General features: G+C 41.6%; 1 protein-coding gene across 3 annotated transcripts in view; it reads left to right on the forward strand.

Annotated features, from left to right (window-relative positions):
- Positions 1-745: 745 nt before the first annotated feature.
- LOC117267894 (SH3 and cysteine-rich domain-containing protein 2-like) overlaps positions 746-25886 on the forward strand; it is a 36524-nt gene continuing 11383 nt past the window's right edge. Inside the window, exons 1-5 of one of the 3 annotated variants that reach the window (XM_033643961.2) lie at positions 746-1368; positions 14605-14953; positions 17484-17578; positions 20972-21056; positions 24874-24986. In XM_033643961.2, coding sequence (XP_033499852.2) covers positions 1282-1368; positions 14605-14953; positions 17484-17578; positions 20972-21056; positions 24874-24986 — 729 coding nt within the window. In that variant the 5' untranslated portion in view covers positions 746-1281. Of the gene's footprint in view, positions 1369-14604; positions 14954-17483; positions 17579-20971; positions 21057-24870; positions 24987-25886 lie in introns of all 3 variants that reach the window. The other 2 variants (XM_033643960.2, XM_033643962.2) reach the window with 2 other exon arrangements.

A 25886-nucleotide genomic window follows, 5' to 3' on the forward strand; every position in this document is an offset into this window, starting at 1 on the left:
AAGTTTTATACAAGTAATATTCACACTCGTTTAAATAAGCAATTTGCTTTGATTGCATTTCCCATCTTTGCAAAGCAAGAGCAAATATATGCATCAGTGATGTAAGCAAATAAAAGCCATTGGCTACTAATTTAAGTTTAATTGTATTTATTTGCCAGGGGAATTTTGCCCCCCACCCCCCTTTGGGTGGTCCCCCTAGGCACCTATTGGGAGATACACCACTGCCTGGGACATTGAATCATAATAACTGCATACTTTATATTGTTTTTATATTGTATCACTTACACTGCATGATCTGAAACCCCTTTAGACTGATCAGCTATAGACAGATGCGCAGATGGTAATAAAAGCCAGATGGTGTCATCAATTGACCTGTTGGAACGAGCTGTAATCATGTAGTTAGGGTACCTTTTCGTGGGTGTTTAAGTTTGCACCGAGGACAAGACAAATTAATTAAACAATGAATTAAACAGGTTCGCTTTGCTGCTTAAAACTGATTTTTAAAAAGCAGTAATTAGGAGAGAAATGATGAGGGAACGTCCTGTTTATCACCTCAAAGAGAAAATTAGCGCTCTGTTTGCCAGTTGTGAGGTAGTCTATATTTGGTCTTAGTACAAGCCCCCGCCCCGTGAATCCAGTCTAAATGAATCCTGGCAGAGTTGTAAAAATTGACCCAATCATGCGCCTCAGACGCACGGGAAGGCGTGCCTCGGATTGCGCTTAAATTTAAGTGTGTGCATTGGTGAAGGGCACATTTCGCTTTGGATTTATACCCAGCCAGCGCCTTCCAGAGCACCAGCTTTGTTTGGATTTATTACACTGAAAAGAGATTTCCACATCGATGTTTTTTTCTGGTTTGAACCTTTTTTTTAAAAAAAACTGTAGGACGGAATTGTGGCACATTGGAGTTTCCCGATGCGCGTCAAGGGGCGATACAATTACCCACGCGCGAGTCTCAATCCTGAATGTTTGTCCTTGCATGGCCTGAGCGAAATATAAACAGCTGGTGTGAGCGTGTGTATGTTTAGAAACTGTTAAATCAACCTGCTGCTGTTGGTGTGTGTGTGTGTGTGTGTGTGTGTGTGTGGAGAGAGAGAAATTGGAAATAAGGCGTCCATCTCGCAGCGCGCACAAATTCCTGCAATGAGGATCTGTCACACTTTGCCAAGATTTTTATGTGGCTAAAGCCGGAGATTTCCTACCGACTGGACACAGTTTGAGGAGTTAGAAGTTTTTTTTGAAGTGTTTGTGTCTTGAACGACTCTTTCCATCACGGTATCAATGATGACTGAGAACAGCGAGATGGAGAGCGACTCTCAGCTTCAGCGCTCTCCAAGCACCATGTCCATCCAGCCGATGTCATCCAAGGCAAGTATAAACTCAGTACACTCAGCCCTAATGATCTGTTTTACAAGTCTAATCTCTGTAACGAGGAGAAATGAGACGGTAAACTTTGCAGAGCAGTTTCCTCCACACACTGAAAGCAAAATGATTCCTTGTGTAATTAAAAAAAGATTTTATTTACCTGAGATTTTCCTGTTTTTTATTCCCCCTTTTTTGTTATTTCACTGGTTTATGTAATATTGATGTCAGCCCTTAACAATTGCAGTTGTATTCATCATGACTGCGTCACTAGGTGTAACCTCACACGTAAGGTGTGATGTCACTGTCTGCTCCGTTTTCTCTCTGTCTCTCCATATTCACTTCCTGCGCACACAAACACACACATGCAAAGGAGATTTATGCTTAGTATTAATACATTATATGCATTTTAATGAGTATAATTTACATCTAAGACCAGTTACAGTTAATGCTTTTCAGATTTGTATTAATATAGGTTTTATTTGGTTATTATAGTCACATCTTTTATGTCCGCACACTGCTGCACACACACGCTGTGTCAAACAACTTTATCCTCTATGCTGCAAGAACATTGCAATAAGCATAAATGTCCACATTTATTTATATGTGTATTTTGTGCTTATAGAGAACTAGATCCTTGTACTGTACAGTGTGGGCCTGCCTGAGCTTCAAGTGTCCTTACAGAGTGTCCTTATGATTCCATTCAATTTGTTGACTTGACTGTATAAACAAAGATTTCAAGGGCCGGCCTCCAAGTGCGGGAGCTGTGAAAGCTTTTTCAATGTCTGCTTTTTAATGGAAGGCTTTTAGGACACTTGATTCATTAGGCCCCAAACACTTGATGCAACTTTCCCCTTAGCTAAGTCTTTTGTCTCAGCCTCATTCTTCCTCTCGCTGCCCACTCACAAACACACACATGCTGTGGCTGTGTTTGGAGCAAAGTGACACTCAGATGCTTCATCTAAATATTTGATGTCCTTTGTGAGAAGCATGGAAGTCAGTGAGCTCTCTCCAGTGTGTGGTCCACTCCAGTTCCCCACTCCTCACCAGCTGCTACCAAAGAAAATTAGGCGACATTCTGTGCCAGGCACGACTGTTTGGTATTCACATGATTCACTGGTCAGCCATTAATACCACAAACTAATCGGGCTGGTCGTTCAATCACTGTTCCTCTCTCCCTCGGCTCTGCCAATTGACTGAGACTGCACTGGTTGAATTCCAAGGCTCTGTGTGAAATAGATTTCACTTCCTGGCACTGCTCACATGTGTTTGATTTTCAGTTGAAAGGTCAATTGTAACATCTTTTAAACTTAATTTAAATACTGGCTGTCTGCTGCTGGAGAGTCATACAGGAGTCCATTAAGGTGCCTTCTAGGAGAATATTGATGTTAAAGGGGGCTTATTATACTCCTTTGGGGTTCATACTGGCATTTTGGGTCTATGCTTGAACATGTTTTCATACTTTAAAGTTCAAAAAACACTTTCTGTACTGGGACACCTCTTCACCCTCTGTCTAAGATGCTCTATATTAGCGCCTGTCTCTTTAAGCTCCCCTCCCGAAAAAGTCTGCACTGATTGGTGTTTCAAGGTCTTCCATATCTCAGCATCTCTGCACCAAGCCCCCAGGAACAGCTCCAGTCTCTGAAGACAATTTTACATCGTGGCCAAATGTGAAATTACAATGACCGCGTCCGTCACATGATGCCATGTGGTCCAAAATGACTTTTCCCCATAGACTTACATTGGGAAAGAGACATCTGTAAATCAGTAGGCCTTGATACATTTTTTTAGCGTCACAAACCCCGTGAAATGACTCATTTCACTATCAGGATTCAATTCATTTGGTCTGATAACATTTCAAATTTCTAGAAGGGCACTATTAAATAATTATTAAATAAAATAATAGTCAAATAATAATTAAATTAAATAATATTTTTTTCCTATTCAAGGTAGTGGAGGGCATAACTTGAAGTTAGCCGCACAGCCAGGGTAAGTCTCTGGGGTGCTTGCTCCATGGGTCCCACAGTATGGAAGATCTGGGTAATTTCACACCACGGAAAGTGAGCTTTTTTGGCTTCATGTGCCACTTAGCAACTTTCATAGGAATGAACTTGCTTTCAGCTACAGCACTGTATGCAGCCATTTGAGGGATCATTGCAGGAATTACTGTAAATAAGAATTGCAGCACTTTCTACTGTGAAAAATCACTTATAAATGTTTCAAAACACAGCCAGACATGTTCCAGTAGTAATATGATCCAAATCTCCAACCAAGATCACACTTTTCACGATCATTAGCATGTAGCTACATGTAGCAGTGTACTTGCAGCTGCGGATTTACTATGTGTAGTGGCACTTTTTACTGTGAAAAATTACCAAAAAAGCTTCTGGACACAACCAGACATGTTCCAGCAGTAATATGTTTTGAAATCAGGGGGGAAATTAAGTACACTTTACACGAACATTAGCATGTAGCTACATGTAGCAGTGTAGGCAACGCAATGTAAACACTTGCAGTAATAAACAGTCTGAAGTCTAAGATTTTATGCTAACAAGGATTACTTTTTTGGCTGTGTTAACATTTTGTATCTATATGTATATATATATATATATATATATATATATATATATATGTATAGCATAATAGGTCCCCTTTAATGTCAGTGCTCTGATATGCACAGGTGTGGTCTCAGGAGAGTGAAAATGCTTCACATCAATATTCCACCCATATCTATTTTAAACACTGCCACAGGGTTTAATTTTTGAAGGAATCTAATCAGACACATAGCCATGTGTCCATGATGTTTTTAATTAGATAAGGACGACAGGGAGCTTGCTCTGATAACAGATGCTCCCTGAGATCCACCAGCAGCAAATTCCTCACAAAGATGGATATCACAAACCAGGAACAGGAAAACAGGGCCAGAGGATTTAGAGGAAAGGAAGCATGGACTTTTTCCCTGGCTCCCAACAAATGTGCTGTGGTCGATTGCCAAGGCTGGCAGAAATGTGATTGGTGGAGCAGATGAGATGCCTGAACAGCAATCAGCAGCCAATAGTGTCACTCTTTGTTGAGAGCTGTTTGATCTCTCGGGGCTGTTGATGCTTCGGGAGCCTTTTCTGTGATGGAAGTGCACAGGTAAACCTCTTCTTTTCTAAGATGAGTGCAGAAGACAATATCTGAGTGCAGAGATATAAAGACTTAAAATAATACTCTACACCATGTTTTTGGGAGATTGGCCCACTTGTCACCTTGCCCAATGTGTGACAAGAACATCACCATTCTTCCATGTGTCCCCTTTCGATTCTTGAACCAATCTTCACTCGATGTGAGCACTTAAACACACACACAGCTGGTCGAGTGATAAAAGGTGACTGGAATTGCCTACAGTGCGAAAATGAGAACTTGTCACGGCTCCAAAACTAAATGACAAGTTACTGTACACCATACAGTTTGTGGCCAAGTCGGGCTGTTTTCTGAAGGAGATATTTCACTCTGGTGCTTCATGCTAACACTTGAACACACAGTATGTTGAGTGATGGCAGTTGTATCCAAAGTGTTGGTGTTGTCTACTCTTTTATTAAATAATCAGGAGAAGATGCTGCAGGCACACATGAGGGAGAATGAAACGGGTCCCTGACTGAAAATTAACCAGAGAGATGCAGTTACATGTTATTAGAGCTGAACGATGATTCACTATCATCATTTACTGTCTCCTGGTAAATTATATTGTGATGATATGCAGGCGTTGTTTTATATTCTCCAAAATTCTGCTGTGCAATTTCTATAAATCCAAGAAAATTGAAAGTTTTTATCCAAACTGTGTTGTCTGATGTTATGCAAAACTGCCTATTGCAACACTGGATTTAATAACAGTTTTGTGCGTGATTTTGCTCTGTAATGATACACAAAAATATCTAGAAAAAACAAGATTAAGAGCCCAGAGCCATGCTAGCAGCTCTGTGAGGCTGTACTTTGGCACAATGGTGCTGTGAGCTAAATGCTAATGTGAGTATGCTAACATGCTGATGTGTGGTGGGTAATGTATAATGTTTACCATGTGAACTCTCTTAGATACTCTCAAGATTAGTTCCTGCATGCTGTCATTTGCTAATTAGTATAAACATGAAGTGCAAATTAGGCGAATGGGAATTACATCAAAAGGTTTTGATCTGTTGATGGCACTAGAATAAAAGTTATGGGATCATCAAAGTTATTAGAATTCATCCTGGGGAAACCTGAATATTTGTATCAAATTTCATGGTAATCCATTTGATAGCTAAGACATTTAATTCATACCCATAAATGTCATCCTCATGTCCGTCAGGCTGTTCTCATAAACTGTTTGTACGTATACCAACAAAAAGTAATGTACCAAAATTATCATATCGTTATATCCCACATAATCATGGGCCAGTAATTCATGTATAACCCACATAGTTGGGAAGGCTGCGATCATGTGATCAATTCACTGACAGGAGTAAAAAGTCCCCAGTAGTAGGGAGGTTGTGGTGGTGGATGGGTCACAAAACATGGCCACGTCAGAGCCATGTGAAACCAGCTTTGAGTCATTTTAAGGTACATCGTTACCTTTCCTAAACCTAACCAACAGAACTTTGCCTAAACCTAAAAACACCCAACCATGTTTCTTTTTATGAACCAAACCAAAGGACCTTTACTGGCCTAAACCTAACCTACCTAACTTTACATTAAGTACATAATGTCATTCATTGGTTACTAACTCATAAGACTTAGTAAGATATCACATGAACCACTGTATGAGGATACGTTGCCTTCCAACACAAGGTATTCTTAAACGGTGGTTCAAATGATATCTTACGAAAACAACACCTCACTCGGACCTTGTGATATATTGACATTTGGTCATAGAACTTCCACGTCCAGATACGACATTACTCATTGTGCGTTGGTTATTGATGTTCTGGGACACCATATCAAGTTAAGGCCACTGCCTTTTTTTTTTTCAAAATAAGCACCTTACGTCAGTACACCAATGCAAATTGGTGTTTTTTTCCGCCACCAACTAACGCGGGGTTAGGTTTAGAGGAAAAAACAGGATCTGGCTTTATAATAGTACGGTACGCAAACGTTTGTTGGACCCATCCACCACCCCTTCCGCCCATCCTACTCTGACTTTCACCACCTTAAATTCTTTTACTACTGTGTTTCCCCTGATGCCACAGAGCGCCGTTAAACTATATCGGCAACTGGCCGTATATCATGTTGACGTTAAAGGCATTTTTTCGTTGGCGCCTGACACTGCCCAAGCACCAGATTTTGATGACTGCGGAGTGAAACTGGGCTGACAAAAAAGCACACACAACGGTTCATATCTAACAAATTAGTGCCCCTACAGGTTAGGTTAGGTTTAGCAAAAGAATCATGATTGGGTGGTGACGTGACATGACGACACAATGTTACGTACATATATAACATAAAATAGCTCATCATTGAATTTTGGTTTCACACGGGACACAAACCCCGATAATCTGGGTCAAAGTCCTGTTTGTTTGACCCATCCACCACCCCTACCCCTTCTGTTCGTGGACTTTGTCGCTCTTTATTCTATATGACTTGACTTCGTTTTTTGCTTTCGTCATATGACGGAGGACAACCTGTAGCGCATAGGTCACTTATTCTCAGACCCTTTATGCTGGTTATAAACATATTATAGTGCATCACTTTTTCGTAGGTATAAGTACGAACAGTGAATGACAACAGCCTGCAGTAAAACACATGGGCCAATCCATCTGTTGGATAGATTTTACAGGATAAGTCAAAAGTTTGAGTAGCTTGTGGCATCAAAAGCCAGAGAGTTACCAAAGTCAGTAAGATCTGGGGACCATGAATGCCTGTGCAAAAATTCATGGCAATCTAATAATGTTTTAGATATTTCAATTTGGACCAAAGTGGTGCACCAAACGACTGACGGACTGACTAACAGATGGACATTGCCATCACTACAGCCACGCCACTAGCTCTACTAAATCAGACACCTCATGAAAGTCTGTCTTTATCCAAGATTAGCAGAGATAACGAGCAGGAAAAGCTGATAGGGGCTTGAAATATGGCTGCAGTTCATCTGTCAGCACTTTGGGAAAGAGTGTGTCTCTGATATGAATGGATTAGGCAGACTCATCATTTATATTAGAAGTGGTCCGCTTTTATCACACACACACACCTGTTCACACAGGACAGTGCTAATTGAGGTCATACAGTCACTCAGCGTAGTGAATGCTGAAGTGTTACTAATGATCCGCAGGACACATGTGGATGATTTCTAGTGTCTGCATTGTCATTTCACAAGTTAATCTCCCAACATCTCTTTGAAACCACACACACTTTTAAGTTCACTTCACATCCCATTAACTATCACTTCACTTTCTCTCCAGATGACACTGATCCTGAGTGACGTGAGGAGGGGAGTTAGTCGCAGAGGGAGGCTGAAGTGGGCCAAGGTCTTCATTGATTAATGTAACACCTTCACTACTGTGATGTTTATTGATGTGACACTTCAGGGGAAGGTGTGAGCTGTTGAAATACTGGACACTAACAGTAACCACAAAAATAACTGTCTGTGTTTCGCTGATGAGGGGAAGAAAAGTATCTGTTAGGGAGATTTATTTGTCGACACCGATGCTCACTCAGAAATAACATCCTCCTCCCCTCGTCAGACGCTGACAGTCACTGTGTTGTGCTTGTGTGTGAACAGTGATTGGGTGAGTGATGGATGATGAGTTGCCAGGGCAAAGCTTCATGTCGGGGTTAGCTGAATGTGGGGGCGAGGAATTGCACTGCAGTGAGGGAAGTGGTTGTAATCCACACTACTATTTCATACAGTGTTTACTCCATTAAACACTCAAATAGAGAGAGGGGGGAGAGAAGTCTGTGTGTATGGGCCAGCACGTGATTGGCTGTCTATGCCGTGTGTGTGTGTGTACATGTATGTGTGATAGGGACAGAATGGTGGAAGCAGCCTGTGATTATGCATCTCTTATCTCGTATTCAAAGTGGGAATCTGCCAGGCTGCCATGCATAATGACAAACTTCAGCCAAGAAAGGAAACGGTGGGACATGAAACTGGTTCACCTACTCCTCTTGTAATGGTAAAGACCAAAGCTGTTTGCACACTGTGCTCAAAGATCATATCACACCTGTATTTTTTTGCAATTTTTTGTTCCTCCGTCATAAATCCTTCAGGTTGTCCCAGTGCTGGCCGGTGTGGAGAAAATCACATATCATGATATTTCTGACCAGATACCTTGATATCGATATAGCGACGATATTGTAGGGTTGACTATTGGTGCGCTCACAAAATATTCATGCAATAAAGTTTTTGAGGTCAGAGGTGGGTCAATAGTAAGTCTCAAGTCTTTGCACTCATGTCGCAAGTCCTAAACTTTAAGTTTTGAGTCCTAAACAAATCATAACACGCTCTTGACCAAATTTAATGCCATTTTAACAACTGACTAATTATATATGAAAAATAATGAATGCTTATATTTTTTTCACTTTTATTTAAACAAGTGGTTTTTTTGCATACTGCAATTTGCTTTTTTCTGACCCCCTGTAGTGTTTTTGTACATGAACAAAGTGATCTTTTGTATCATTTTTTCCAACTGGTGCTCAGTAACGTCGTGTTACTCCTTCATGGATCTCTGCTGCAACTTGACTGGATGCTGTCAGGTTGGTTCAAACAAAGTGGATCTTGGGAATGACGTGCCGACTTGCTGGGAATGAATAGCGTTGAAGTTTGTTGGAAAATGAATTTATTTGCGACACACATATTAAAGATCATACATTTTAATCTTTGGGCTTGGGAGAAGGTGTGAAGTATTTTCAAGTCAGAAGGCTCAAATCCAAATGAAGTCACGAGACACTGGTGTTAAAGTCCAATTCAAGTTGCAAGTCTTTTTTGATTTTGTCAAGTCGAGTATAAAGTTATCATATTTGGACTCAAGACTGACTCAAGTTAAGTTATGTGACTCTAGTCCAAACCTCTGGTAATGGCAAATAATAGAGCAGCTAGAACAGTCTGTATTAGAGCCTTTGAAAACCAGGAAAACGTAACACTTATGACATCCAAAATTTATGATGATATCGAGGCTCATAACACAGTATTGATATAACATTATTATACTGCCCAGCTCAATGTTGTTCCTTTACCTTTGTTCAGTCAGTTGTTTCCTGTCTCCTTATATAAGTTTTCAGTCACCTGCACAGCTGAACAGCTGAAGCCACACAGTGAAGGTGTAAATAATAATATCCTTAAATACATCATCTAACAGGTACCTGAGGGTGACATATTCTGCTAATGACTTAGAACTAGACTGAGCCAAGAAACTGTGTTTTTCACAGCATGGCGATCCTTCTTGAGACTGAAATATCCACACTTAGAACAAGGTCGAACACTGTGACGTCCACTGTGAAAGAAAAAAATCTCATTGTGCATATTTTATAGAGCGCCAGCCTCAAAGGTCGGGCACAAAGCTGGTGGACAGTTTTAAAATGGAAATTACAGGCTGCAGAAAGTAAAATATTTTCCTGACATGCACTTTGTTGAATACTCACTTTTACACTGTGATTTAGAACGGTTTAGAGGAGGTGTGTGTTTATTGCAGTTGTTATTTTTGCTGTTGTAAAATAAGAGAAATTTGGAGAAAAGAATCAGCACAGATCTCTCTCTCTACATAAAGTGAGGTGACTGTTGGGTGATGCAGACCCCACCACCAAGACATTTTCACCAAATTCCCAACAGACAGAGTGCATATTTTGACCTTTGCAGCCTCTAAACTAAAGCTACTGGATAAGCTTCTCCTTTTAAATGTGCCCAACTGGGCGAATCAATTAAAACAGTCCAAACTGAAGCAGACTATGGCCACAGGCTGTATTTATGGCCACATTCCCAGTGGGACCAAGCCTTCGTTGCTCAGGCTTGACCTCTGGACAGGCCGGAGCATCCCATATATATCTCAGCCACGGCTCCTGTCCCCATTAAATTCTGATGGAGGGAGAGAGAGCAGCATATTCGGATGAAATAAAAGCTTTATCATTGAATTATGTCTGCTTCAGCCCTGCTGTCTCTCCATGGAACATCGATTTTGAACATTTATGTTGGCTACATCATGTGAGAACAACTGGGGGTTGGTAAATGGATCGAAGATGTGAGAATTATGGGCTTTTACAACGTCCACTGAGACAGCTTGTCAAAATCTGGGCTATAGCAGTGAGATTGTTGCCACTTGAAGTTTATTGACTGTGCAGGTGCGTGTATATCTGGTCCTGAATTTTGCATGGTGTTGTGAGTCACATGTGAATAATGTAAATAATTTATTGGGTAAGTAACATCAGCAAGCTGAACTAATCTCAAATGTTTCTTTGGGGAGAGAAACAGTTCCTACAGATGAAAGGCTTCATCTCAGTATTACAGAAGATAAATGATTGAGGCAATTCTCTCTGCACTTGACAGGCATTGTCATGAAATTGCCAGGGTTCAATAATACATAAGGGATGAGATCATACATCACACCCAGGGCGTAATCTCTGAGGAAGTTTGGCTCACTCTGCCTCATCTTCATCGACATTTCACCTGTCAAAGAAACTCACGTGACCCTGACCCTGACATGGTATCGCACTGGCTGTAACTCAGAAGTATGACGCTCCCAGTTAATGTTCAAATGGAAGCTAACGGGAATGCTTTTTAGGCCCGCGCGCTGACAGATGATTAGATTAGCTGTAATTGAGACGTGTGCTCTAGCCGGAGCTGTTATGCCAGCACTCATATGCTCTGATTGAGAGAGCTCGGCTCACGACTGTGATGCTGCACAGAAAACGTGGAGATGTGTGTCAAAGCACTGCACCACTGACAGACAGTATTTTTTAAATATGCCTACCACCTTCTTATAAGGTGTTCTTCATAAAAAGTTTATTGATGTTTAATAGATTGTTTGTTAATGTTCTGAAAATTAGAAATAAGAACATTTGGGTTGCCAGGTTGTGAAAGATCCTTTTGGCTGGCATATATCCTCCTTCAGCTTAACTTCCTCCAGCTCTTCAACTCATCTTGATTATTTACTAGAGAGTTAGAAATGATCCCTCATTAATGACTCACTAACATTCATAACTGCAGAACTGATGGCTCTTTGGAGAGCGAGTAAGTCATAAAGGGTCATGAGTTCATTTGAGGATTATAACCACTCTATGAAGTATAAATGACTGTTGACAAAGCAGCCTCACCACAACATCCATGTGCAGCTCTCTGGAGCTTTTGATTGTGTCACACAGCCTCCATCAGCAGATGGAGTTTGCCCAGTAGTCATAAAATTGCAGATGTTGAGATTCCATTTTTCTGAACACCTTAAAGGGAGAGCGTGCCGATTTTACACATCAAAGTCTGTTTACCAGGTGTGAAAAAGAGTGTTTAGAGCCTTTTGCTGCTCCACAGGGAGCTGTGTGAAGTTTCCCTCAAGTGATGTCACTTGAGTCAGCATCGGTTGGGTCTGAGCAGGTAGCAACACTTATTACACTGAGGAATACTGAATCTTCTACCAGTGGGTGAAAACTGAAAATCAAAGTGGAGGACGTGAGTCAGACTGACTCTGTTTGTATCAAGTCAGTTCAGTTTCTTTTTATTCTAAGGCTGTAGTCGACTCAGAATTATACCAGTCGAATTGGATTTGGCTGTAAAAATATTCAACTGATTGTCTCTTTTTTCCATATAAAGTTTGGACGGGGTTAAGCAGGGCAACAAGCAATGTTCATGTAATATAGTAAACAAGCCAAGTTAGCTCTCTTAGCAAATGTGTGCTTTTGGCGCCAGGGGTAGGCAACCTGTGGCTCTGGAGCCACAAATGGCTCTTCAGCCCATCTTTGGTGTCCTCTTATGACTTTGACAAAAAATATCATATGAAAATGAATAATAGCTATTTTTTCTTTAGCAATTTCATTTTAATTTATCATTGTTGTTGGCCTTAAGAATTTCTGCACCCTGCACCAAAAAAAAAAACAAAAACCCTGAAAGCATTCAAGCATACGCCTTTTCCTCCAAATTTTGCCAAACCTCAAGGGCAGTGGCTAGTCTTAAATCCCCTAGCTAGGCTAGCTATGGATTCCAAATCCAAAAAAGTAAAGTTTTGGATGAGAATAGAATATGTAATAGTGTGTGGACAGCTTCATTTGCTTTCACCACCAGCTCTGCAAAGTTAAAGTTCCAAATAATCATGAATTGCCATCAAACATGTTAGTGAATGCTCATTTAGTAATGTCAGTTGGCTAATTTAGACTTAATAGGCTGTGTTACCTTCATAATAAGGCTAAAATATGTTTTGTGGTTCAAGACAGATTTTGTTTTTATTATTTTTGGTAAAAAAAAATGGCTCATTTGATGGTGAAGGTTGCTGACCCCTGAATTACGCTAAAAACAGATTGGAAATGTGCAACATTTTTTGCAGACACAGATATCAAACAAAAGCCAGAAATTATATCGTATTAAGTTGGTATGAGCTGTGAATTGGCCACTTCTTGGCCACTCAGAGCCTGACTGAGCAAAGCCTCTTTTCATTTCAAGCAGCTGCCTCCATCTCATTCAGACTCCCTTGGGTCTGGGTCTGCAGCTGCCTGTACTGGAGATCAGCCTGAAAGTGAGGAGTGCTCACTCTGCAGCTAAATCTGGAGACTGAAACCCCAGATATACACTAGCTTGCAAAAAAACTGCTTGACTTGAAGAATCTCAGTCAACTGACAGGTCTGGGACTCATGATTCAAATCCTCTACTGTCAGGGGTCAGCCTTAGTTTATTCACAAGAAAGCCCAGTTAAAATACAAGTACAATTCATGAGACATAATGGAGATGAGATGGGACACTCTGATAAGCTATCTGAAGCTTTAGAATAGGGGCCCAGACTCTACAATGTTTATATAGTTACAATATACATAGAATAACACCATGTGCACCCTTTGCTACAATAGCAATGTAATGTATTGTGGTAGTTACTTTAGCTTGTCTTCATCAGTGCTGAGTCTGATGAAGGGACATATACAGAGAGCACATGTGCTCAGTCACATCGACTTTTGTTTCTCTTGCTCTACCTCCATGTGTGCCTCACAAACGCACACTCAAACTCAAATAGACAAACTGTTTTCATATCTTATTCCCAGACGCGCAGAGCTGTAAACAGCATGTCCCTGTAAAGTGATTATGTTTGGCGCTGAGCAGAGCAAGCGCAGACGGGCAGAGTGTGTGCACACAGAGTGTCTGTGGCCTACTGATTATCTGTCTGCCTGTCTGTCTCTGTTGATCCATTCTTCCCTTGCGACACAACCACGCCCTCACACTGCTCTCCCGCTGCCACTGCATGTCAGGGTAACAAATGGCTGCCTATCCCTCGAGGAAACTAGCATCATCATCCGTACACAGAGCCGGGGCAAAACGTCAGGAAACATGCATTTATCTAGCCAATCAATGCTGGATGGCTGCAGAGAACGGAGCTTAAAGACTCTGATGTGACGTTTTGTTGTCTGATTGTTCTGCTTTTAAAATGCAGCAACCATCAATTACTGAAGAGCGTTTGGTCGATGCAGCTTACAAGACACAAGCATGGCTGCTTCTATCAATACACATGATAGAATGTACATGCAATTTGTTATTGTGGGATGTTGTAGGCATGTGAGTTTGGCCCTGTCAAGAGGGATCCTGTGGCTCGATCAATCTGTCCAATGAGCATCCTCCATCAGATAAAGAGCCCTGAAGGTAGGCTGTTGATAGATGATAACGCCATGTAAACTGTCTTGTCCCATTTCATCACAATAGCCCCCCCGCCACCACTACCACAGAAGGGCCAATTGCACACAGCAGTCCTCAATGCACGGTGGTGGGTGTTCTCAAAGAGAAAAGGCTTATCTTATTTAACCATGGGCCAAATGCACAAGCTGCCCCGTTAAATGTGAGTGTGTGAACAATATGCTTGGCCTCACTGCGGGGAACATACAGGTAGCTATTAATGTGTTGTTTCCATATGAGGTTATATTGCATTTCATGAGTCACCCTCTTCCCCCCATGGTGCACAGAGCAGACTGTTGTTATTATGGATGCCGGGATATTGCTTGCGCTGCCCTGAGGGCGCATTGGACATTTGTTATTGCTCCCAAATGTGGCTCTGCATTCTTGCTTATCTTGTGTTTATTCTTAGCTCTTTCTCCCTCTCTGTCAATGTGTGTGTGCAGCTCCAGAGACTAAAGCGCTCTCTGTCCTTCAAGACCATCATGCGCAGCAAAAGCGTGGAGAACTTCTTCCAAAGGTCCTACAGTGACGCTCGCCTGCCCCCGGACTTCATCACTGACCCACCGCCTCCTTCTCCCCCACTGCTGCCCGGCTCTCCGCTCGTCGGGGACTGCTCGCCATCCAATTCGCCATCTCTCAGCCCCAACCCCTCCATTTCCTCCCACTCCCCGTCTCTCAGCCTTTCCCCATCGCTGCCCATCAAGCCGCCCCGACCACAGATCAACCACTGTTTCCAGGACCATGTCTTTCGCAAGCCCACCAACTGCCAGCACTGCAAGCACATGATAGTGGGTAAGGTCCTCGATCTACTCCCTAGACCAGAGATACTTGCTTTGCCCTTGGGAGGGAAAAAGGCCAGGGGCCAGTAAATAAACAAACATAAATAATTCATACATAAATAATAATCCTGGACCTCTGTTGGGGATTTCTGGCACTACATTTGACAAACTCTATTTTGGGTGTCTTTTTTCATGCACTCTGACAAAAAAAATCCCTGCATGAATCAACTTATTCTTATTGTGAATTAGAAAATGGTTGGCTGGCCAACCGGCACCCTTTCATGGGCCAGATTTGGCTCAAGGGTCATTGCCCTGTGTTGTGTCTCAAATACTAATGGCATACTTCCATTAGTACACTTACATGTACCAAACTGCGTACACTATGTACTCACTTGCATAGTGCATGATTTTAACAGGGTAGTGCTGTCTCAAATCAAACACAACTGCTGCGCTGACGATCACAAGAGCTGGCAGTTTTTCTTCTTCTGCTCAGAAAATTACAACCACGAAGAGCATTGTCACCAACATTTGATGAACAATTGTCACAATATATATGCTTTCATGGCATGATTCTACCAATGCCCGTTGTTGATACTGGCCAGCTCTATCACTAGCTGATCTACCGCGTCAATGGTAGTGGCTGCAATTTATGAATATTCATACCTTTTCCAGCATCTGACCACAAATCTAATACTAAAATCTTCTGCAATTAAGACAACAATTTAACGTGCATAAGAACCAAACAAAACTTAAACCCAAAGACTGTATAGCTGACGCCACAAGACATCAATAACATCAGTGCCTGATGCACCTAGCTAGCTAACGTTAGCTTTCACGTTATCGTTTGCGGTACCAAATTATTCCAGAATTAACTAAATAAACAAACTGATGGCTTATATCCAACAACAGTATAGTGGTAATGGAAAAATACACATGTACATCTCTACAATGCTTTGGTTTGGTGTTCATTGCAGTAGTCGGCTGACAATTCATCTCACAAGTTTGAAATGTATTTGTTGCCTTGCCTCTTCTGCTATGTTGCTGTCCAGTGTTCCACACTCCACTTTTTGACCGTCATGAGTGCACTATCTGGGTACTCGTAGAGCACTGCATTTGCCATACATCTCTGTGTGAACGCACTCATGTGCTCAAAATAGGAAGCACATAAGTATCCAATTTGAGACACAGCACTGGACTCTCTTTGCTTTCTGCAAGCCAAAACAGGCCCCTTTGCCTTCCACTGCAAACTGGAGAGCACTTTTTCTTAGAGAGAACATTACGTGTTGTGCTAAAGACGTTGAAGACGGTTATATGGGGACAATGTTTTATCACCACATTAGGATTTAGGAGTCCACAACTCGTTAAAGCAATAGTTGAACCTTTTGGGAAATACACGCGTTCGCGTTATGGTGGAGAAAAGAAGATCATCTCATCTCATATCTCCGCCAGGAAGTGAATATAATGTGCACATTTCCCAAAATGTCATATTTTTCCTTCAGGTATGGTAGCACGAACATAATAGGGCCGCTTGTTTCAGAGAAAAATCCCCTGAAACAGATGACTATTTAAATTACCTCACCTCACTGGTGGATTTTTTTCTGCTTCATTTAAGGAATATTAGATTCAGAGTTGGACTGCATGTCTTCAACGCAGCTCTCTCTGTGTTTATATGCGTGAAGAATCCAGTAGATTATTAACAGGGATAGCTGCAGTGCAGACGTATGCGTGCTCTCAATTTGCTGCTTGCCTGAGCTACTAGCTGCTGCTAGTATTTCTGCTACATCTACTTCCTGTCACTATGATCAATTACAGATTCTAACCTGCTCCTCTGCTTTTTTTTTTTTTGCATGCATTGTGAGTTTATTTATGTGATGCATCACCTCGCTCTCGCTGTACTCCTCTGCAGTCCCTCAACACAGTCCAGCCCATTTGCTTGTTAAGCTGATGAAGTAGAATCCTTTTTTTCAAAGTAGTAGCGGTGTTTCCATCGAGCCATCCAGTTTGTTTGATTGTTGTTTGTGCTCCGTAATAGGCTTGTCGACGTCGTCCCATCTACAACAAATCTATTCATCTTTGGTTTGTAGGATAAAAAGAGACTCAACACCTTAATTGTTAAAAACATCCACCAGTCTTCAGAGGATTTGTTACTACCTAACACATGAAGGGAGAACTAAACATCTCAGTACTCAATGGCTGTTATCACTGAAGCACTTAAAAACAAAGATGAAAAAGCAAGATGACTCAATGCCAAATCGATTATCATTGAAATATCTCCAGCTGCTTTCTAATCTCTCCAGCTTGTTTTGGAAGAGGAGCTGTTGATTATGAAGCTGATAGTGTCAGCACCAGCTTGGTAAAACCACTACGGCTTTTGATTACTCTCTCTACCGGGGCAGAGGGAAACCTGCTCACATGATCTGAAGGCCACTTTGGTTTGTTAGGACTTTCTGCCTGTTGCAGATCTGCAGCCTGCTGTGTACTTCGTTGTCATGGCCGCCTCTATGTCTCTGCTCTCATTCTCACATCTCTGTCCCTCTCGGCAGGAAACTCCAAACAGGCTCTGCGGTGTAAAACGTGCAAGATGGCTGCTCACCTGTGGTGCACCTCAGAACTATCGCAGCAGCTGTGTCACGGGAAGGTGCGAATACACTCACAGAATTGTATTGTTTGATTTGATGCTCCGAGACATAACATTCTTTTTTATTGACATAATCACTTTATCTGTAATCTGTGAATCCACTTTTTTTTTTAATTTGGCAACATCTTTAGTGCTAAGCAATCACTGCTGTGGTGTCTCTATGTACTTCATATCAGAGAGTGTGGGCGATAATGTGATGTTTTTTGGCTTAGTTTTCAAATTTCAAAAAATCTGGTTTGATACCAATACGCAGCTGCATAAAGAATCTCAGGATAAATTTCAGATTTTCCTACAAAAGAAGACAAAATATCCATACAGCAATCATCCGTTAGCCAGCAGCTGGTTAGTGTAGCTCAGCACAAAGACTTAAAACAGAGAAACGGCCCTGAAACAACACATTCTCACACCTAAATCATCAAATACTGACACTTGGTCAACGCCCCTACGCTTCAAACTATGACGCTCTACATACCCCGCTTGCCATTAGCGTTGGACACTCAGGGATGGTGTGTCACTTTCTGCTTGTTACATACTGTCTTTTCAAAATAAATTTCCATTTTCACAGGAAATGTACAAGCTCCCAGAAACAACATATTCTCATTCTGACCTCGTCACATATTGACGTTTTGGTCATGGACTTTCCATGTCCACATATGACATGCAAGGTACCCTGGGTGCGTTGTTAGTTGCCGTTCTGGGACACCGTGTCAAGTTGTCTTCTTTCAAGATACGCTTCCGTTTTCACAGGACATTTAAGGTTTACATGCTGTCTCTTTCAAAATAACATTGCAAATTGACATTTTTTTTCCTTCAACAACAAACACAGATGGTTGGGTTTAGTCAACAAAAGGAAGTGGTTAGGTTTAGGAAAAAAAACAGGGTTTGGCTTTAGAATCTCACGGGACACGAACACAGCTCTCTTGGGTGAAAGTCATTTTTTGTTGGACCCATCCACCACCCATCCTTCCTGAGCCCCTCGGACTTTCGTCCTTGTCCCGCCACGTTTCCGCCTGATGCCGCAAGGGTGTGTTAAACTATAACAGCTATAACAGCAACCAGCTGCGTACCATGGCGACGTTTAAGGATGCATTTTTCCTTGGTTTCTGACGCCGCAAGTCGCTGCCCAAGTGCCAGATTTCGACGACTTTGGAGTGAGACCACGCTCCCAAAAACAGAGCCAGGCTTTGAAGCCAATTTGGCGTAGTGGCCAAACATGGAATTACAACTTCCAGGTCTATCACATGATGTCATAGATTTTCATTGCGAAAGAGACGTCTGTAAATCTGTGGATACATTTTTTTGAGCCTCACAACCTCCATAAACGGACACATTTCAATGTTGGGATTTGATCCATTTAGTCCCATAACATTTTGAAATTCTCAATAATTAAAATTAAATCATTTTATCCCCATTCTAGATAGTGGAGAGCTAAATTGTAAGATTCAGGCAATTTCATACCTTTTCAACTTTTTATAGGAATGAACAGGGCCCCGCCTCTAACACTGCACCTATCCAGTTCTCATTATACATTTTATGGAAATGTTCAGTTTTTACTTGTTACATGCAGACAGTGTCTTTTCAAAATAAGCTTAAACCAACAAAGGTTTATTTCATGTTTAGGTAGATGCAAAATAGTACTTGGTTAGGTTTAGAAAGAAAATTATGGTTTGGGTTAAAATAAGTACATTTGCTACTAACAGCGTGTGACATACCTGGTGTGTCTCATAGAGATGCTACAAGGGGCCTTGGTGCCTCAGTGTTGACGCCAAGGGCCACTGAGCAAGCAAAATCAGCATATCAGCACCTCTAAAGTGAATTACCATGTTATTTCTTGTTGATTTTTCTACATATTAAACAAAATGAAAACGATAAATTCGCTATTTCAGGGTGGGCTGTGTGCCGGACTCTTTCCTGCTGGGAGCAGTTACTTCTTGGAGTCTTCACTGGTTGCCTTGCAACTGCTCCTTGACAAGAAATTGCCCATCATATAACCCCCATAAAACATCTAATTTAAGGATTAAACAAACAAGATATGACATGTTAATGGATAAGCACCATTGCTGGTATACAGATTGTGCTACCTTTAGACAGCAAATCAGCAGGCTCACTGTTTTTGTGCAAAGCTAAGCTAACCTGCTGCTGGCTGTAGCGTCATATTTAATAGACAGATGACAGTTTAAAAAAAAATCTCAAGTAGCCCTTAATTCTGGGGCTACAAAGAAAAGCTTAAATTTTGGTCCTTTAGCAATTAAAATAAGGGAAACCGCAAAATGCACCAGGTGATGACTTGTCTTGATGTGCAAGCATGTGCAAGTATTTCATACATTGATGAAGAGAATGAAAATGTGCAGCACAAGTTTCTCCTCCTCAGTCAGTCCAGCCTCCAATTCCTCAGATTTCCAACAGTCAGTGAATTTAAACATCGGCAAAAATAACAGTTTGGATTGCAATCATGATTTCAATAACCTGAGCAGAAGCACTGTTACCATGGTAACTTTACCATGAACCTGTACTGCTGGATCATGCAGACTTTGACATGTTTTGTGGAACAGTCTAAAGTACAGTGTTTAAAATAAAAACAGCTTTTGAAGAAATAAAAAAAGTGGAAGATTGAACTCGCAGACACAAACACTGGAACACTCTTGACCTGAGGAGTGTGGCACAGTCTGCAGCAAATTGGGAGAGATTTCAGACAGAGCTTTTGTGTTTATCCTCTGGTGCAGGGCAGAGGACATTAGCATGCAGCAAGAGGCGAGACCTTCTGAGAGCCACTCGGAAAATTTTTAAGAGCACTGTGTTCAAAACGGCTCAATGCAGTTTGATGGAGCGCGAAGACGGAGACGGGGGGAGGTAGGGGAGTGACGAGGCCAGGGAAAGGTAAAATATCATCAGAGAACTCGAGTATCTTTTTACAGCAACAAAGGTGTTACGGAGCATTTCTCACGTCAACATAATATGACAAACTGAGTGGTTCATTTGCAAGTCAAGGAGAAGACAAACTGATATCTCTGCTGAAACACTTACTATGCTAAATTCAGTGTGAAATTGCACCACACACACACACACACACACACACACACACACACAGAATCACATGTCAGTGCCTGTGTGTAAGCCATGTGCACACTCGTAAGTGGTTGAGTGAATTCATTGTTCATAATTAGAAGAAAAGAGAGCTGCACGTTGCTTTGGTGTGTGACAAAAAATTAGCTCTTTTTCCACAGCGTTTGCAGCACTCAGTGTGTCCTTATGTGTTTCTGATTCGGTAATTTTCAAATGACTTTATTAATGTCTTAAAGTCAGTACACGGAGCCAGTTTCCCGTTAGCTCAGCGTAAGAACACGAAGTAAACTGAAAAAAAAAAAAATCACTTTTTCTCTTCTCCTCCATCAGTCTGGAGCATTCAAGCGAAACTTCAGCTCACCGCTGCTCGTCAACGACCAATTGTCTGTCGTCAAGGAAGTTCAGCCAAGCCAAGGTGAGCATACCTGAGTGTCCCTGTGTGTGTGTGTGTGTTTTATGAGTGAGTGCACATGTGCATCGTTGTGCAATGTATGCGTCCTGTGTTTTGTGATGTTGCTCTTGTCTAGCCTTTTGGTCTATTTGTAGATTTTGGTGTGCTTGTGCATGCGCTGTAATAAAACCAGAACTGTCTCCATCTCACCTGACGACCAAGGAGGGAAAATATAAAGAGGAAGAACAAATTCAGCTTCTCTTGGAGGCTGACGGATGGTCTGCATCCTAAAAGTATGTGAATAAATATTTATAAGTCCTAATGTTTACGTTTCTTTATTTCTATTTATGCTTTTTTTGTCTGTTTATCCTTGGACTGACAGAGGGTATTGTCTGGTACTACAGTTTGCGCGTTTAAAAAGCTTCACAGCGTTGAAATGCTGCCTTTTCTTTGATTGGTTTAAAAAATAGAAGTCACATTTTTACTCTCTCATTGTCAAATAAATCTGCTGAAGGCTAAAACACAGTGTTGCAAGCACAGACTCTTGTGTCTAAAAGCACCCAAATTTGTTCTTCCTTTCATCGTAATCTCTGAATGGGAACGTGTTTTTCTTTGCCGTACCTTTTGGATGAACATCTGTGCAGGTGATGCAGTCCTTCGTCTCACATACTGTATGCCTTGCTGAATCAGGGTTAGCACCTTGTGCTGTCACTTCCTTGCACTATCCATGAATCAGAGTGCAATTAACCTACAGCTCTGTCATCACCCAGTGCTGAGCGCCATGACGCCTGGGACTCTGCCAGGGCCAGCTGACACTGCAACCTGCCAAACTCACAATCACACACTGCAAAGTGTCCTCATAATTATGCCAACCGAAGGCTTGGTAAAATACTGATCTGATGTTTACACACATTAATATCAGATGGCTTTTTCTCTTTTTTATAAAGGATTCACTCACAGACCCTGTAATTTTACATCAGCTGCCTTTTGGCAGAGCAGTTTATTGTGTCATATTAAACCTCATTTATGAGGGTGAGGCCAATAGCTGCATGAGGGAAGTACTTAACAGCTAAAGCTCTAGGTTGCAATTTTTCAGTGACAGTTAAAATCTGATTATCCACCAATTTAACAAGGATTTGATTCTCTATTTAAAAGTTCTGAATACAACATTCAGAGTATTGATATAGCAGCAAACATTTGCTATGTAAAGTCATGCTCCCTCCGTGTGTGTTGTAATCTGAGTTTCTCTGCTTTTTGTTGCGGTAGGCAGCACATGCACGTTAGTGGATGTGAGTCCCTGTCAGTGTCCCAATGGCTAGCTAAGCATCCCCGCTTGCATCACGTTCATACAGCAGTTGAAATCAGGACAGCGTTGTCGCAGAAGCATACCGCCCACCCTCCGGTTGGTTACCAATGTTAGCACTGTGCCATTGTTCCATTCATACATTCACATAATCGCTTATCCTGTTGCCTATCCCAGCTGACATTGGGCGATAGTCGGGGTACACCCTGGACAGGTTACCGGACTATCACAGGGCTGACACATAGAGACAGACAACCATTAATGCTCACATTCACACCTATGGACAATTTAGAGTCTGCAATTAACCTGCATATCTTCTGACTGTGGGAGGAAGACGGACTATCCGCAGAAAACCCATGCTGACACAGGGAGAACATGCAAACTCCACACAGAAGGGCTTCCCACCCACCCTGGGTTGGGGAACCCACCCTGGGTTCGAACTCCCCACAGTTTGAACAAGGAACCCTCTTGCTGTGAGGTGATAATGCTAACCACTGTATCACAGACCTGCCCAAAATTCCAAAGCCCCAGAAAATCAGAAAAATTCCCCAGTAGACGAAAGCCCATTTCTCCCAAAGCACATACCTCTGAAAATACACACTCTATGGAGTAAGTTTCAGTTTCCCATCAGTTACCCGATCCTAGATGTTTTAACTGATCCTTCGCAGTGTGTATCAGCGGCATTTCAGCCACCGATCCCAGTAGTTTTTCACCAACCCATCTCTGCTTTTCCAGCAACTGTTGTGCCACAAAAGATCTTTTCCAAACCAAAACCAAGTAGTTTTTGGGCCTAAACCTAACCACACATTCACCACAATGTTGTCGACACATGTAATATATCCATGGTTTGAAACATACAATGCAGAGCTATTTTTGAATAAATGGGCTTTGGAGTTTTAGGTAGTGGGGACAATGGGCAGTCTTCCTGCAACCACCTCTAAACCTTGGATACACTCTGAATATCGTATAGAGCTTCTTTATGGTATACACATTTTTTGCTTAACTCATTATCATGAAGTAGGCTAAAAGTTGACTGCACAATGTAATGGCTATATTATATTGATACCATCGGAATTTAGATCGGTTTCCTATAAGCCTCTCTGTCATAATGCAGCTCTGTCTGTCAGTGGGTACGATCTTGTGGGGAAAAATGTATTGATTCACAGCAGAAAGGAGCTGTGTCAACCATTGCACAATAAAACATGAAGAGGATAGCACTTTTGTTTTCCCTGATAGTTATCACTGGCTATCTCCATTTACCAAGGAGTATCAGTGTAATTTCTTTGCAGATATTATCCTCAGTAGGAAAAATGGCGGCTGGTGGAACAACCAGAGTAACTGTGGAAATTGTGGTTGTCTTTGCAACAGTGCCGCCAACAATTCTACCATTTGGAAATGCTGGGTGAAACACTGTGGTGTTGGGTTAAAGCTAAGGTAAAAGAAGGACTAATTTAGGAATGAGGGCCCTCTTGAATAATGTTGTTTGGGCCAGTCAAACTGTGGTTGCTTTTGAGTGTTTTAGCTTACAGATTTATGAAGGACGCTGTATCATATAGAATTCTCTATTAAGCGCTGAAAAGAAGCCGAAGGTCAAAACCTCTCTGGAAATAAGTATTAGTATAGAGGAGTATAGAGTCTCTGAGCACGACTTTCTACTGTTTACTCCCCTGCAATTAATTGCTCTTTGCCGAAATGCCTCTTTCACTGAAAATGCTGCAATAAATTTACAGCACGCATGAGCTGTATCGCCTCTAAATACTCCACCAGGCGCACTAAATACATTATTGCTGCAGAATTTCTGTAAGTGTTCCTGTTTAATTTATCACCTATCTGACGAGAGCATGGAGGCAGTGACTTCAGTATTAACTGAAAATCATTATGACTTCATCCTGCACACACACACGCGCACATGCGCGCACACACACACACACACACACACACACACACACACACACACATGCATAGAGTCCTTCTGGCCCTGCAGAATGAAATCATTTCTGCCCTCCATTCGACTCGTGTTGAGCTGGATGGGAAAAGAAGCAGAAAATTTAATTCCTAACTTCAGAAATACTCCAATAGCACCAAGCACTGCCATCTACATTAAATGTAGGCTTTCAGAGGATTTCCATATTTTAAATCCCATCTCCTATTCCCTTTCTACTCAACTACAGATATATTATGGCTGTTAAAACTGAGACACATCTCCTGCCAATAAGTAATGTATAAATAAATCGAAGCATTGCAGATTATTGCAAAGTCTTGATGTCTCCTTAACTTCTGGCTGCTGTCCTCTGTCAGATCTAAAGTGGGTCACTTTGGTCCAGGACCGTGTTACTACAGTTATATTTAGAGCCTCTGGTTCCTCCAGATTGGCACAAAAATAATGATGTACAGTGTAATCTCAGTGTGCCGTCCAAATTGTGTGTGGCGCTGTGTCTTTGCGTGAATAATTTACACGTGTGTTAGTAAATCAAGTGAACATAAGTGTGTGTGTGTGTGCATGAGTTTTATGAATGTGTGTGTGTGTGGTTTCAGAAGCTGTGCGGATGCGTGTAGACCCCGTGTATGCCGCCTTGCGCTACGGGACGTCCTTGGCACAGATGAGCCGCTCCAGTTTTGGCAGTTTGTCAGAGTCGCCAACACGCAGCCTGGTATGACATCATCACCCTGTTGTTAGGGCGTAGAGGACAGTTGGATCAGTGTGATTAAGACATGAAGTTTTTATGACACTGATCCATTGGTCAGCTCACTGGTGAAATATTGAGACAATAGATAGTGCACTGCAGTGACTTGTCATCACACTCCCTAGTTTATAGTAACATATTTTGTACAAACAAATCATCTTAAATATTTTCCAGAATTGGGTAATGCTATAGATTACTAAGGATAAATAAGAATTTTTAGGAAATGTGTGCATTCATTTCCTGGCAGAGACTTAGATGAGAAGATCGATACAACTCTTTCGTATGTACTGTGAGTTTGAAGCTACATCCAAGAGACAGTTAGCTTAGCTTAGCATAAAGACTGGAAACAGGGGGAAACAGCTAGCCTAGCTCTATCTGAACGTCAAGTTTAAGTCTGTTTACTAGCACCTCGAAATCTCACCTATTTACATGTTATATCTTGTTCATTTAATCTGTACAAAGAAAACAAATTGTAATTGAGGCAATTTGCCATTCTATGGAGGGTTATGTGCCGGACTATTTCTTGTGTCACACTTTGGATTCTTCCATAAGTACACTTCTATGTAGTACACTGTGTACGCTGTGTACTTAGTTGCAAAGTGCATGAATTTTGACAGGGTATAACTTGTCTCAAATCGGACACAGTTGTTGTGCACTCGGCGGAAATGCAGTTGCAACATTTGAACGCCTGCTCTTCCTCTTTTCAGTTTTAATGTCAAATTGCAACCAGATGGAGCATTACCACCAACATTCAGTGGCACGTCCAGAAAGTTTTCATAGGGGCGGCCAGATGATTCATTGTTCTTCAAATCGTCTGGTTGTCCTTGTCCTTAAAACACAAATATACAGCTTTAATTTGAAGGAGAA

This window comes from Epinephelus lanceolatus, chromosome 18 (genome assembly GCF_041903045.1).
Source record: "Epinephelus lanceolatus isolate andai-2023 chromosome 18, ASM4190304v1, whole genome shotgun sequence".
Classification (NCBI taxonomy): domain Eukaryota; kingdom Metazoa; phylum Chordata; class Actinopteri; order Perciformes; family Serranidae; genus Epinephelus; species Epinephelus lanceolatus.